At 40.7% G+C, this 14,271-nt stretch overlaps 1 protein-coding gene across 1 annotated transcript; it reads left to right on the forward strand.

Annotated features, from left to right (window-relative positions):
- The first annotated feature begins 3,183 nt into the window (after positions 1 to 3,183).
- LOC139263901 (anterior gradient protein 3-like) lies at positions 3,184 to 13,970 on the forward strand. Its single transcript, XM_070879970.1, has 8 exons — positions 3,184 to 3,271; positions 3,452 to 3,625; positions 3,788 to 3,851; positions 5,344 to 5,396; positions 5,567 to 5,643; positions 9,796 to 9,859; positions 9,974 to 10,057; positions 13,710 to 13,970. The coding sequence occupies exons 2-8, from the start codon at positions 3,481 to 3,483 to the stop codon at positions 13,757 to 13,759; spliced, it is 537 nt and encodes a 178-aa protein (XP_070736071.1). The 5' UTR covers positions 3,184 to 3,271; positions 3,452 to 3,480; the 3' UTR covers positions 13,760 to 13,970.
- The last annotated feature ends 301 nt before the right edge of the window (positions 13,971 to 14,271 follow it).

Below are 14,271 nucleotides of genomic sequence, written 5' to 3' on the forward strand. Positions count from 1 at the left end.
ATAAACAGGCTCAGCAATGGGCAGATAAGGGGCAGATCCAGTTTAATACAGAAAGTGTGAGGTAATATATTTTGGGAACAGGTATAGAGAATTGAAAAATACCTCAAATGGTAAATTTCCCAATGCAATGAAGGAGAAAAGGGATCTACAGAAAAAACATCCTTAAAAGTGGATGGACAGGTTAAAAAAAGTTAGACAAATGAACTTTTAGGTTTATATTGAGGGGTCATATTCTCAAGATATGCATTGGGAGTAGGAGTTTAGAAGATACTTTTGCATTCAAAGAGATGATGGACTGCTTCACCACAAGTGGTACGCAGTGCTACATTGATTACAGCATTCAAAAATGTACTGGGTAATCACTTGACTATCAGCCAACATTGAGCTGCCCACATCTTTGTCTACGTCCAGATCTGAGGGGGGTATAACAAGGCAAGGGAATACACATTAAATGGTATGACACTAAAAAGTGTAGAGAAACAAAGGGACCTTGGAGTGCAGGTCCACAGATCCCTGAAGGTAGCAGGCCAGGTAGATAAGGTCGTTAAGAAGGCATATGGAATACTTGCCTTTATTAGTCGAGGCATGGAATACATGAGCATGGAGGTTATGCAAAGAGCAGTTATGCTTCAACTGTATAAAACATTGGTTAGGCTGCAGCTGGAGTATTGCATGAAATTCTGGTCACCACATTACAGGAAAGATGTGATTGCACTGGAAAGGGTGCAGAGGAGATTTACAAGAATGCTATCTGTACTGGAGAATTTTGGCTATGAGGAAAGATTGGAGATGCTGGGTCTGTTTTCTTTGGAATAAAGGAGGCTAAGCGGAGATCTGATTGGGGTGTATAAAATTATGAGTAGCCTGGATAGAGTGGATAGGAAGGACGTGTTTCCCTTGGCAGGGGGGGGGGGGTGGAGTCAACAACCAGGGGGCATAGATTTAAAGTAATTGGGGAGGGATGTTTAGAGAAGATATGAAGGGAAATTTCTTCACCCAGAGGATGGTGGGGGTCTGGAACTCACTGCCTTAAAGGGTGGTAGAGGCAGAAACCCTCACCACATTTAAAAATTACTTGGATGAGCACTTAAAGTGCCATAACCTACAAGGCTATGGACCAAGAGCTGGAAAATGGGATTAGGCTGGATAGCTCTTGGTCGGTCGGCACGGACATGATGGGCCGAAATCGCCTCCTTCTATGCTGCAAATTTGTAAAGTTCTATGAAAACAGGACAACTGAACTGTAAAACCAAGCTCTGAAATCGACCTAAATTCAGCACACACAGGGAGAGCCAAATGGCCTCCTCCTGAACTAAAATATCTATATTTCACCATACAGAGGCATTACAACAAGCATGTGGAAAAACGCCAACCATAAGTAAAGGAGACCCTGAAACCAGGCCTGAACAAATGCTTGATGAACCTGTTATTGGCTTTAGAAAGGCTTTCGACAAGGTCCCACACAAGAGATTAATGTGCAAAGTTAAAGCACATGGGATTGGGGGTAGTGTGCTGACATGGATTGAGAACTGGTTGTCAGACAGGAAGCAAAGAGTAGGAGTAAATGGGGACTTTTCAGAATGGCAGACTGTGACTAGTGGGGTACCGCAAGGTTCTGTGCTGGGGCCCCAGCTGTTTACACTGTACATTAATGATTTAGGCGAGGGGATTAAATGTAATATCTCCAAATTTGCAGATGACACTAAGTTGGGTGGCAGTGTGAGCTGCGAGGAGGATGCTATGAGGCTGCAGAGTGACTTGGATAGGTTAGGTGAGTGGGCAAATGCATGGCAGATGAAGTATAATGTGGATAAATGTGAGGTTATCCACTTTGGTGGTAAAAACAGAGAGACAGACTATTACCTGAATGGTGACAGATTAGGAAAAGGGGAGGTGCAACGAGACCTGGGTGTCATGGTACATCAGTCATTGAAGGTTGGCATGCAGGTACAGCAGGCGGTTAAGAAAGCAAATGGCATGTTGGCCTTCATAGCGAGGGGATTTGAGTGCAGGGGCAGGGAGGTGTTGCTACAGTTGTACAGGGCCTTGGTGAGGCCACACCTGGAGTATTGTGTACAGTTTTGGTCTCCTAACTTGAGGAAGGACATTCTTGCTATTGAGGGAGTGCAGCGAAGGTTCACCAGACTGATTCCCGGGATGGCGGGACTGACCTATCAAGAAAGACTGGATCAACTGGGCTTGTATTCACTGGAGTTCAGAAGAATGAGAGGGGACCTCATAGAAACGTTTAAAATTCTGATGGGTTCAGACAGGTTAGATGCAGGAAGAATGTTCCCAATGTTGGGGAAGTCCAGAACCAGGGGTCACAGTCTAAGGATAAGGGGTAAGCCATTTAGGACCGAGAAGAGGAGAAACTTCTTCACCCAGAGAGTGGTGAACCTGTGGAATTCTCTACCACAGAAAGTTGTTGAGGCCAATTCACTAAATATATTAAAAAAGGAGTTAGATGAAGTCCTTACTACTCGGGGGATCAGGGGGTATGGCGGGAAAGCAGGAGTGGGGTACTGAAGTTGCATGTTCAGCCATGAACTCATTGAATGGCGGTGCAGGCTAGAAGGGCCGAATGGCCTACTCCTGTACCTATTTTCTATGTTTCTATGTTTCTATGTTGATGAACCCGTTATTGGCTTTAGAAACCATTCAGTGAAAATAGCAAATGATGTGTTTAATACTTTTGTTTAAACACAAATATTGTACTTGTCATATGAATTAGATTTTCTGTAACAAAACACAAAATAAATCCATAAATATTGCAGAGGCAATATTGGGGTGTCGTCACTATTCATTTAAAACCAGATCTAAAGTTGTGAATCAGCACAGTAGTCAATTGGAATGTAATTTTGAAATATTAGCATGCTGTCTGTAAAACTTTTAGCCAATAGCAAAGAGACCAGTCAGCTTTCAGAGCATTCAACAGATACTGATTGAATTGCCCAATCTTTTGAACAGGTGCCAAGTTTTCTAAATAATTCACTATCTCTGTTTAAACTTGCAAAACTGCACCTAAGAAACTTTACTTTGAAAATTCTAAGCTCAAAAGTTCTAAGATGAACATATCTACTTACAGAAGTGACGAGAAATAATCGAAACAAAGCCCATTCTTCCTGTATTCCCAAATTGGGGAGGGCAATGGAAGGATGACGACCAATGGGATGCCGAACATCAGATATATATTCGGGAACATAACACCACTGAATCACAGCACGGCCTCAACAGCATTCAGCTCGGACCCACTGTGAACCCGCCGCAGGTAAGCAGGAGATACAATCTTCACTTTTGATTTTCACTCCAAAAGGGAAATCATTTTTTGCAATCTAAAAAGGTTTCCAAACTTTTTTTGTCTCTCTCTTTGGAATTATTCAGTCGTGTATATACGTCACGGAATTTTCAAACCCCATTATTTTGCTAATTCTGTGTTCTGTGTCTCCAGTAATCTCCTTGAAGTTGAATCCCATCAGGATGGCTGGTCTTTCGCTTTCCCTGCTGGTGCTGCTGGCGACTGTCTCGTGTTGTCTGGCCAGAGGTGCCACACAGAAGACAGGGAGCTCTCTGTCGAAGAACGAGAGTGGAAAAGAGAAGAAATGTCCTCCCAGTTTTTCCAGAGGTAATGTAGCTGCAACTTCTCACATCACTTCGGGCTGGCTTCCGTATCCTCGCTTTGAGGGACTGCCTATGATGATGAACCTGTGCAATTTATTCCATGTACCTTGCTCTGTCTTTCCCTCTCTATTCCCGTGATATTGTTTGCATATCTTATTTATTGCAGGATGGGCCGACGAAGTTAATTGGGTTCAGACCTACGAAGAAGGGCTGCACAAAGCCAGAAAGAGGTAATGCTGTCTTTCTAAACAAAAGCGCTCTCTGGTGTCTGTCGGTATTGTTCCTACATCTAGGCGCACTTCTCTCGTTTCACTAGATTTCCACGTGTGTGTGTGTGTCACACATAAACATCACAATAGCTATATGAGTGTAATAACTCCCGGGGTGATTGGTCAACAAGTGGTACGAGCTGTGGTGCCTGACAAGAGAGATCGCAGGAATTAAACTTAAACCTTGGAAAACAAACCGCACTTTTCTAGTGTGGGGTTAATAGAAGGAAATAGCAACAGGCACTTAAAGGTACATGGTGGGTGGATGGGGCATACAGAAGGGAGAAAATGCATGAAATGTATAGTGAAGGAAAAAAGGCGATATTAAAGAGGTGCCAACATATAGCAACGGGCAACCATTTGAAGAGATCGTAACTAAAACAGGAAATGTAGCTCTTGTCCCTCCCCCAAAAATAAATCCTCAGAATGGCACAGGTGGAGTGAAGGAGGAAATAAATGTGCAGAATATTCTCCGAGAAATACCAGAAGATTATGCAAAACATGGAGGAGAGCATTGTGTACCTTGATTTGTCGTTAGTTTCCTCGTGTATGTTTCTATTAAGTTATAGAAGTTGGTGCAGTGCTGGGAGTGTATGTATTGTGCCACAAAGACGAATAGGTAGAGATTAGTGCCCATGGCACTGTGAATTATATATGATTTGTTGAAGGCACAGGTTTGATAAGTTGAATGTATTTTTTGTTCTGGTTCTGTAATTTTATGTACTCCTGATCCCCATTTTGTCTATATCCACGAGGAGCTCAGCACTGACGTTCCCCAGGGTGAGTGACAGGTGCCACCCTGGGGTATTCTGGCACATACTTGTAGCAGTATTGACATGACCGAGTGCAATTGTCTGCTGTCTCGTGGCTAGGGAAAATGGCAGATTGTGGGAAGACTCCCGAAAACGGGTACAACCGACCTGCATCTGCAATCAAAAATCTCCTTCCCCTCAAATGGGAACTTAATAATTATTTTTTGGATATCCTTTTTCCAAACGGGTGTTTCAAGTGATGCTGGGAGCTCGCAAAGATTACTCGGCTAAAACTGACCCTGGAAAATCTCCCCAGGTCAGGCCATGGTCAAACAGACAGAGGTAAAGCCTGCCACAATGCAGATCACAATGTAATCATCGATGAGGAAAGTCATTCGGGCCATCTTTTATCCATCCAGATAAATCCTAATGTTGCCCCACTATATAATTATGAAGTTGAACTTAAATACGCGAAGCCAATTGTGAGAAACTATTTAGCTAGCTCTCCATGCTGACTGAGCAACAAAACAATCAGCCCTTTCCCAAATTTAAACTTTTAAATATAATTATATGCATTTCATAGGGTTTAAACATCAATGTATGTGAAATTAATTCTAGTACTCCTTAGTTTATTGGCTAGATCATCTGACATTTAGTTATTTTGCATGAAATAAAAAGGTATTGTACTTTTCCCATTTTAGCAACCGCCCTTTAATGGTCATCCACCACTTAGAAGATTGCGAGTACAGTCAAGGTGAGTGATCTCTTCAACAAAATTCCCTCTATTGTAATTCATGTTTTTCAGTCAAGTAGCTGTGGAAAATGTTTTGTTTTGGTATGAAAAGATTCACTATCACTTCACCAAGAAAGACTTGCTGCAGTGTACTATTTTTGAAGTCTTACCTGTGACTTTTTTTCTAACAGCCCTGAAGAAAGCATTTGCCGCGGAAGCAGAAATTCAGAAAATGGCAAAAGAAGACTTTGTTATGCTTAATCTTGTGGTCAGTAAGAAAATAAGATATTAAAAAGTGCTTTATTAAGTAATAACAGCAAAAATTCAGGAAACTATTATTAGGGGTATAAAGGTAATTATGAAATTGCGTTGTTTTCTAAAATTATATTACATGTGTCCCTTATCCTACCCTCACAGTTTAACTTAAAATAATACTCCAAATTAACTTTTTCCATTTACTTTACCATTTTATGTACCTCTAAGATCACCTCTCGGACATCTCCTCCTTTACAGACTAAAAAGCCTAGGGCTAAAAATTGCATAGCGACGCGTTTGGGACGATCACTTTTGAATAATCGCAAAAGTATCGCTGGGCGAAAATGATTTGCTGCTCCCGAGAACTTCAGCTTTGGCGCTCCAAGAAAGAAGTGTCACGCTAAATTGAGCACTACCACTTCCCTTGGAGTGCTACTTGTGTGAGGGCAGTAGCAGCAGAATGCTGAGCAATGTTCAGTGCAATGCTGTCATCTTTAGAGGCACTTTCCTTGCATAAAGGGAAGGGCCAATGATGGGTTGAATCATTCTGAATGCTCTCTCTGTGGGGTCACGGGACCTGTGCCCATGCAATACAGCCCCAAGCACTCTAAGAGACTGGTAGGCAGAGGAATCATGGAGTTAAAAGCAATCAGAAGGCATCAGACTAACCCTGAGCTATTTCAGCATCTTGAAATATGTATTGCTCATTTTCCAATGTCCAATACTTTATACTTGTCTGCATTAAATGTTATCTGCCATTGTTCAACTGCTCACATATTTTGTTTAGCTTATTCTGTAATATCTGTGCTGCCTCCTTTGATTCCATCGCCTCCCCTGGTTTGGTATCTTTTGCAAATTTGACTAATTTACATTGAGTTTCTGAATGGAAGTCACTGATGTAAATTAGAAATAGTAGTGGTGCAAACACTAAGCCCTTGGACACCCTACTCGATATATATATCTCCTCTTGCCTCAACATGACACCTGTTGTTATTTACCTTTTAGACAATTTCTTATCCACTTTTAAGTTTTTCTCTGTATCCCCACAGCTTTGATCTTATCTAGTTTTTCATGTAGAACCGTTACGAATGCCTTTTGAAAGTCTAGGTACACAGGGATTAACACATTCCACTTGGGTTGTCTCTTCCTGAAAGGTTGTTGGTTAAGCAGGACTTTCCCACACTAAAGATGTGTCAGTTGTTGTGGTTGTACAGATAATCCTCAAGTGGATTCCTAATAATTGATTCTCAATTAAAACTAGGGAAATTCTCCTGTTCTGCGCAGCCCATTAGCACCTCCAGAGGGCAAACCTGTTTTCGTCCAGGGAAGGGGGTCTATCAGCTTCAGCGATATTGCGCGGGAGTTAGCGGAGGCATTGAAATGGTACTGCTGTACCCCGCTAGTTGTGCCATAGGCCGTCACACAACCGCCAATGACGTCATCTCCAGGCACAGCGACCCTTAGTGCCCCGCAGTAACCCCTTTCGGCCTAGCGGCATAATTGGCCAGTGCCCCACAAGGCTGCCATGAGCAGTGTCAGTGCCAACCTCACGGGTCATAAACATCCGCTCGAGGGGTGGAAGTTAAAGAGGACGTGGGGAGCGCCGCGTGCTGCCATTATCCCGGTTTGGCCAACTCACCAGTCGACCCATCTTGAGTCTCTGTTGTCTAGGCCACCATTGTACAGCCCAGCAATCCGTTTGGGTGCCGGGCTGCGGCCACGGCACCATGCCACCCTGGTGGCCCAGTGGAGGCTATCAGAGGCCCAACAGAGTGCGCAGCAGCCCTCCCCTTTAACAGAAATGGAGGAGCGGTAAAACACGTCAGCCCTAGAATGCGCCCGAGAAACGTGCCCTAACAGGAAGTGGAACGCGCAACATTGCGCTCCACTTCCTGTGAGTGGGGTAACCGCAATTTTGCAGCTGAGGCGGGACCTCCGCGCTGGGTGCAGGAAGTCCTGCCCCGACTCGGTTACCTCCCCTAAACAGGGCACTGGGGAATATCACTCTCTATGTATTTAATTGTCTGTGTCTGTTTTGTTACTCCTTTTGAATATAGGCATCACATTCGCCAGTTTTCAATTTATAGGAAATTCCCAAGTGACCATTAATTGCCTCATAATAATTGTTAATGATTTACAAATCTCCTCCCTAGTCCCTTGAGGATTATTGCCATCTAACCCTGGGGATTTATTTGTTTTATACTCCTTCAGTTTGTCTAGGACTGCCTTCTCATTTAAATCAAAATCATTGGTCTTGGGTTATCTCTGAGGAGAGCATGTTTCCCCTGTTAATACTTTAAGAAAAGAATCATTTGGAATGTTTGCTATTTCATAATGGAAATATTAAGTGACAAAAAATGTGAGATCAGGAAATAAGATTTTGTACACCGTGTATGCAGAGGCAAGATTTTTAATATGTTACATCTTTGTGTATATATAAATGTTTTGCATTTGACACATCAGTAGCATGTGGGAAAGTCTTAGGATGTTCAGAAATATTTATAAGGACCAAAGCATTCTGATTGTCTCAAATTTCCCAGCAACTAATCAAAAAACACTTATCTCACTGTCCTTGAGCACGTCCCTTTCAGAACTTGCTTCCAAGTCCTTTCAGTGGCCATGATACTTACTCACCAAACCTCTTATAGACCCCCTAGAAATACAATTTATAACATAGCAAACACCTGGAAAATTATAGAAATATTAAATGAGTCCGGAAACTCTCCACATACTTACCCATACTATCTTCAAATGCTTGCCACACCCATCAACCTCCCCACCCCCCTTTCTTCTGGGGCCTCGGCTATGCATACTACCATATTCCCAGTGCTGCAGTTTTCCATCTGGACCTTCTCTCCATTTCTTCCATGCATGCACAGAAGTGCCTGTTTTGGAATTTCACACATCCATGGAACATCTATTCTCTTTACTACTGTTTTCTATATTCATGAAAGTTACGCATTGATTCACATCCTTCCTAAAAAAGCTCCTTGTACCACCTTACTGCTGACAATTCCTAATGCCATTTTCATCTAAGGATGACACTTCCCCAACTCTCAGCTCATCTTTATATTGATATTTTTTATACCTCAAATTGTCTCTATACCATCACAAACGTACTGTGAGTGCAGTTTTGATACTCATTTCACAACTGACTTTTTCTTTCTCTGAAGCGTAGAGATAATTAGAGATTTCAATCCTCACTTCCAATTTCTCTTTCTGAAGTATTATTAGGCCTCTATGATAACTGACATTTCACACGATGCAGGAACAGAATGATAATTGATAGGATTGTGCTGGTTGAAATGCGAAGAACAGAGGAAAAAAACTATTTTTAATGCCAATTGACACAAAGGCGAAAAGGAGATTGGAAATGTTGACCGTTACCTTACACATCATACAGCACAGAAGGGAACCATTGTGTCTGTACAAGGATTGATTTTTTTCCCCCCAGGGTTTCGGGGTGGAATTTCCATGGGTTGATTATGAGTATATACTTGTAGTTTCAAACTATAACTAACATAGATTTTTGTTTTTCAAATACTAAATAATAGTGTAATGATAAGAAATCTTCCTGAAGTTTTCTTTTAAAACCAAAACCATATTAACATCTTGGTTAGAAAAGGTATAAGATGTTTGGGCAATTTCAACCTTCTCCAAATTGAGATCCGGTCCACAGTACAAAACTGCCACATATGCACTTTCTATGTATGATTGTGGGAACAATGGAAAATGTGAGGGGAAAACAAAATAAAAAGTACAGTATTAAAGCTGTATTTTGAATAGTTCAGTTTTTAGTCCAACCTACCGGCTATAGAACTAGCGTGTCAGAATCTTCACTAGGGCACTCATTGGAATCTCAGTCTCCAGTGTATTTACATGTGGGCTTCCCAGTGAGTGAAATTTTCAGTTAGCTGGGCCATTTCGGGATTGAAAAAAAACCAGAAGAGGAGTTATCCATTCATGCTGCATCTCTTACGCATGCCCCAGCGTAATGATTAAAAAGCAGATTGGTGCTGTCTACAGACAGGTTTATACGTTGCATCCTTTTTTTAATATGTACTTTAGTATTGTTTGCATTACTGATCGGCACTGCTACATACAACTTTTGATTCTAATTTATGACAAAACTACTACTGCAACTAAATCTTCATTTGCATTGCAGTTTGAGACAAGCGACAAAAATATGTCTCCTGACGAACAGTATGTTCCCAGGATATTGTTTGTAGGTAAGAATTGTAAACCTATTTTGTTCATGACGGATATTAGTATTTTCTTTAGTATTCCCAGTATTTAACTACTGTACTTGTAAGTATTGAGTGTCTTTTTTTCTTTGAATACAGATCCTTCCTTGACAGTGAGAACAGATATTCAAGGGCCGTATGCCAATCGTAAATACACTTATGAGCCTGGGGACATTAAGACCTGTAAGTCTAAGTTGCTTCTATTAAACAAATGTAAATATTTGTTGTCACAATCCTTTATGTTTTACGACCTTTTTTTTTCAATTCCGAAATGCACACTGGGCATTTTTGAGAAGGTAAGTGTTTGTAGGTACTTTTCTGAAATTGCATTTACAGCATAGAGCATCGCTCACAGGAACGCATATCAGGAATTAAGATGCACATCCCCCACAGTTTTCACATATCACACGCCCAAATTCCTGATATGCCGTTCCAGCAGGCAAAGCTCCATGCTGGGAGCTCAGTTTCATCAAACTATCCCTAAGATTTACAACAGTACTCCTAACTGATGTCTAAGTATATTTGTAACGGTTAGTATTGAATCAGTGTTATTGCATAAGAATAAACTATAAAATTTGTGGTCCTGGTGTAGAGCTTTACCCATGGGGAGTGTTAATCGGGAATTCAGGTGAGGAGGTCAGTGGACCTGCCCAGATTTTCTAACCATGGATGAAAAATCTTATGTTGCCTGCTAGTCTGTAAGCTCAAAATTCCAATACGTAAACACAGCAGGTAAAACTGCATCGCAAGCACTAATTAATAACATCTACGCTTCATTTTCATGTCTGCTATATGTTTCAGGAATATAACTGTTTACTTCCTATAATGGCTGCTTTTACCTGGTGATGAGGTAATTAGTCACCTTACGCCACTGAGTTCTATAATTCAGAAGGATTCTGGGTTTGAACTTTGGTTTGAGACCTGGTCTCTGCTTGTTCAGCCAGTTTCAGCTGGAATGGTAATTGGGATACAGCAGTTTTCAGATTTCTTGGGTTAGAGAAGGTAGAGAAAACATATCCAGGGTTCCTGCTCCTGATTGTTGTTCTGTAATTATGGTTGGAACTGTACGTTTAAGGTGATTCAGGATTGGTCTCAGCTGTGATGTCTCCACAGTTGACTAATCTGCTGGCAGTCATCGCTTCAGTTTGCACAAGGTACCAGAGGATTACTAGTGCCTGTGGGACCATGTCCAAATGGCACAAATAGGTCATAAAATTGTGGAGGGGCGGGCGGAAGGGGGAGCGGGGGGCACTTGTGATTTCCGATGTGCGCTTTCAGCCGGTAAGGCTCCAAGTCAGGAGTGCACATTAGGAACATTGGCCTTCTAGATCATCCTCATTGGTGCATTACTTGGTCAACTCCTCAGAGCACATTAGAACCACAGATTTTCTTTTTGTTTTTGTTTGTAGAACTCAGAGAAAAATCACATTATTCTTTAATTGATTTAGGAGGTCTCGGTTTTGACTAGATGTTAAACATTTCAAAATTTACAATCTCTTGATGGCAAAAACTAGGCTAAAAGTATCCATGGGCTATTTAAAACCATTCAATATTTATATTTAAAAAATCTGTGGTCTATGCGTAGTTGCATTACTTCATTTGTTGAGATTAAAGAAACTAGGGCTCTTTTCATTAGAGCAGACAAGGTAAGAGGAGATCTGATAGAGGTATTCAAATTATGAAGGGTTTTGACCAGTGGAAAAAATGAAAATAATTATTTCTGCTGATCAGTAACTAGAGGTATGAATTTAAGATCATCAAAAGAACAAAGGTAGAGGCTAGAAGTTTTTTTTTCATATGCAGAGGCCTGTTAGAATATGGAGGCTCTACCAGAAACAGTGGTGGAAGCAGAATCCATAATAGCTTTTAGAAGGGAAATAGATAAACGTCTGGAAAAATGTATGGGAAAATGGCAAAGGATGAGATGTAAGTTTATAGCTCATTGAGCGAGCCAACACAGATGCATGGGGCTGAATGGCCATCACCTGCCCTGTAAAATTCTTTAAATCCGTGATTTGGCTTCATAAAAGCTAATTGGAAAGGCAAGAAATCTGAAACATTAGTCCTAATGCTACAACGTTGGATTCCCATTCATTGAAAATGGGTTTGAATATAGAGCTCAACTAATGTTCAAATTCATTACCAACTATGTCTAAACCCTTAGCTAAACAATATTGTAGAGCACCTCAAGCTGGTGGGAGAATTATCCCACCATATTACATCCATCTTATTGCTGACAATACAAAGTGGTGCTGACAGAAACTTGTGTCGCAAACCATTCCATGCTTTCAGTTGAAGTAGAGCATGCAAGAAAGAAAACCATGGATTTGAACTGCGATTGCTTGGCTTAAAAGATAGATAGCTAAAATGTGGATTCTCTTGACCTCGCATGCTAAAAAATCCATCCTGAGTTTATCAAATGCAAAATTTCTGAACATCTGTTGCATTTACACCAGATTTCTTCAGGACCCCCATCACTAATCAGTCTCATAACAGGCTGGAGTGTGCCTTTACCAGGCAAGATCTAAAAGTAGCACAAACCAGGGGTTGAATAGAGAATCCTTGTCACTATATTTCCCGGTTACTGGAATATCTTGCATGCTACCACAGTGATCTCTCCCACTCCAGAAGACCAAAGAATATACATTTTATCAGATTATGGTTCAGACTAAACAAATAGACACACTTATCAGTAGGCAAAAAGTGATCAGTACTCCGGACAAGTAGCATATTTATAGTAATTACAGACATTACTATTTTTCTCAAATTATCAAAATAATAAAGGTGTTTCACCTGCACTGACCCTCAACATCAAATTGATCCTGAAAACCAGGTCACCACTTCTTACATAGTAGAACATGACTATGGAACCTTTCATTAGTTTCATACCTCTGATGGTCTTGGATTGAACAACTGACTTCCGAATGCAATGTAGCCAAAGATTAACCAAATTTCTATGACGATATCCCAGAATAAAGAGAATTAAAAACAAGTACTCCTAATAACATTTTGGTGGTCAGACATTCACAGGATTTAAAATAGTGTTTTCCCCACATCAATACAGCCACCAAACACTCTCTGTGTAAATAGCCCATAGAATGCTTGTAATTAAATGGAATGGCTTGACTTCTGTGTGAGAAACTCAACGGGCAAAAAGTTGAATAGCTTAGTACCACACGCATGGGACACGACGGGGGCGCTAAAGGGTTAGTGCCTGAGCGCAGTGATATTAGTGCTGTTCGTCAACTTGATTGGGGTTTTGCGGCGGCTCTCATAGCGCCAGGGAATGTTGCGCCAGTGTGGAACACCATTGAAGCCAACTTCAATTATGTCGCATGCCTTAGCACCCAGCGTTAATCTCGCCAGATAAAGCTGGTGTGCAGAGCTGTCCCAGAGTGCTAATGAAAGGGATTAGTGCACCAGGTAAGTTTTAGTGATTTTACTTCATTTTATTTGTTATGATATAACTTTATTTGGGGTTCCTGATCTTTAAATTAGTTGTTTTGCAATTTATTTTAAGATTTTATGTTTTGCAGCAATCCTTCTCTTTGAATGCAATAATGCTGTTTTTATCGTGCCAGAACTTCAGTACCGCTACTGGCTTAGCGTCCTAAGAAGTGTGGAACACTTGCCTTAGCGCTCCACTCCACTCTTAGGGCGCTAACAATCAATTTTGCTACCATCGGCACTAAAAATCTCCTGGCACTAAAATTAGCGACCAGGCGATGTTAGCGCCTTAAAACCGCATATATTAATTCTGCCACAGACAAAAATGCTTCATTTGTCACATTTAAATTGTATCTGAATAAAAAATTTTCTTTTTTTTAATCTTTAGTGGTTTCAAACATGAAAAAAGCCAAAATTCTGTTGAAACAAGACTTCTAGGAAGTTGAAATCATCGATCTACCATAAGCTTTATTAATTATATTATTTCTGTTCAATACTTGTAACCATAACAAGCTCATTGTGTAGAGTATGTCACTGTTCCAATATTGTACGGATGTGTGCAGAAAAGATGTAAATACGTTCTCGCAACGTTGGGCATTTCAACTTATAAACAATGACATTTTAATAAATCTTTTTGATATCAATGCAAGTATGTGCACAGCTTCTAACATTCATAACTGAGACGTCTGTAAGGTTTTCTATTATGTGGTTTTGTGATCTACTTACAGTTTAAAATATGAAAAAAACTTGCATTTATATAGTGCTTTTCATGACCTCAAGATGTTCCCAAACATTTTACAGCCAAGAAAATACTTTTGAGGTGTAACCACCATTCTGCCACATACCTCAAACTGATAATCATTCATCTTTATTTTTTTAAATGGGTTAGCAAATAATGCTTAATGACTTGTGATCCTTATAATGGAGAATACAATTATAAGATAATTATA

The sequence above is a fragment of the Pristiophorus japonicus genome, chromosome 5, assembly GCF_044704955.1.
Source record: "Pristiophorus japonicus isolate sPriJap1 chromosome 5, sPriJap1.hap1, whole genome shotgun sequence".
NCBI classification, from domain to species: Eukaryota; Metazoa; Chordata; class Chondrichthyes; family Pristiophoridae; genus Pristiophorus; species Pristiophorus japonicus.

What these genes read in the sequence shown, in the direction of transcription:
- LOC139263901 (XM_070879970.1), top strand. Translation starts at nt 3,481, where the DNA reads ATGGCTGGTCTTTCGCTTTCCCTGCTGGTGCTGCTGGCGACTGTCTCG. An exon ending in TCCTCCCAGTTTTTCCAGAG is followed by an intron (nt 3,626 to 3,787) that starts GTAATGTAGCTG and finishes TATTTATTGCAG; the next exon opens with GATGGGCCGACGAAGTTAAT. An exon ending in TCCCAGGATATTGTTTGTAG is followed by an intron (nt 9,860 to 9,973) that starts GTAAGAATTGTA and finishes CTTTGAATACAG; the next exon opens with ATCCTTCCTTGACAGTGAGA.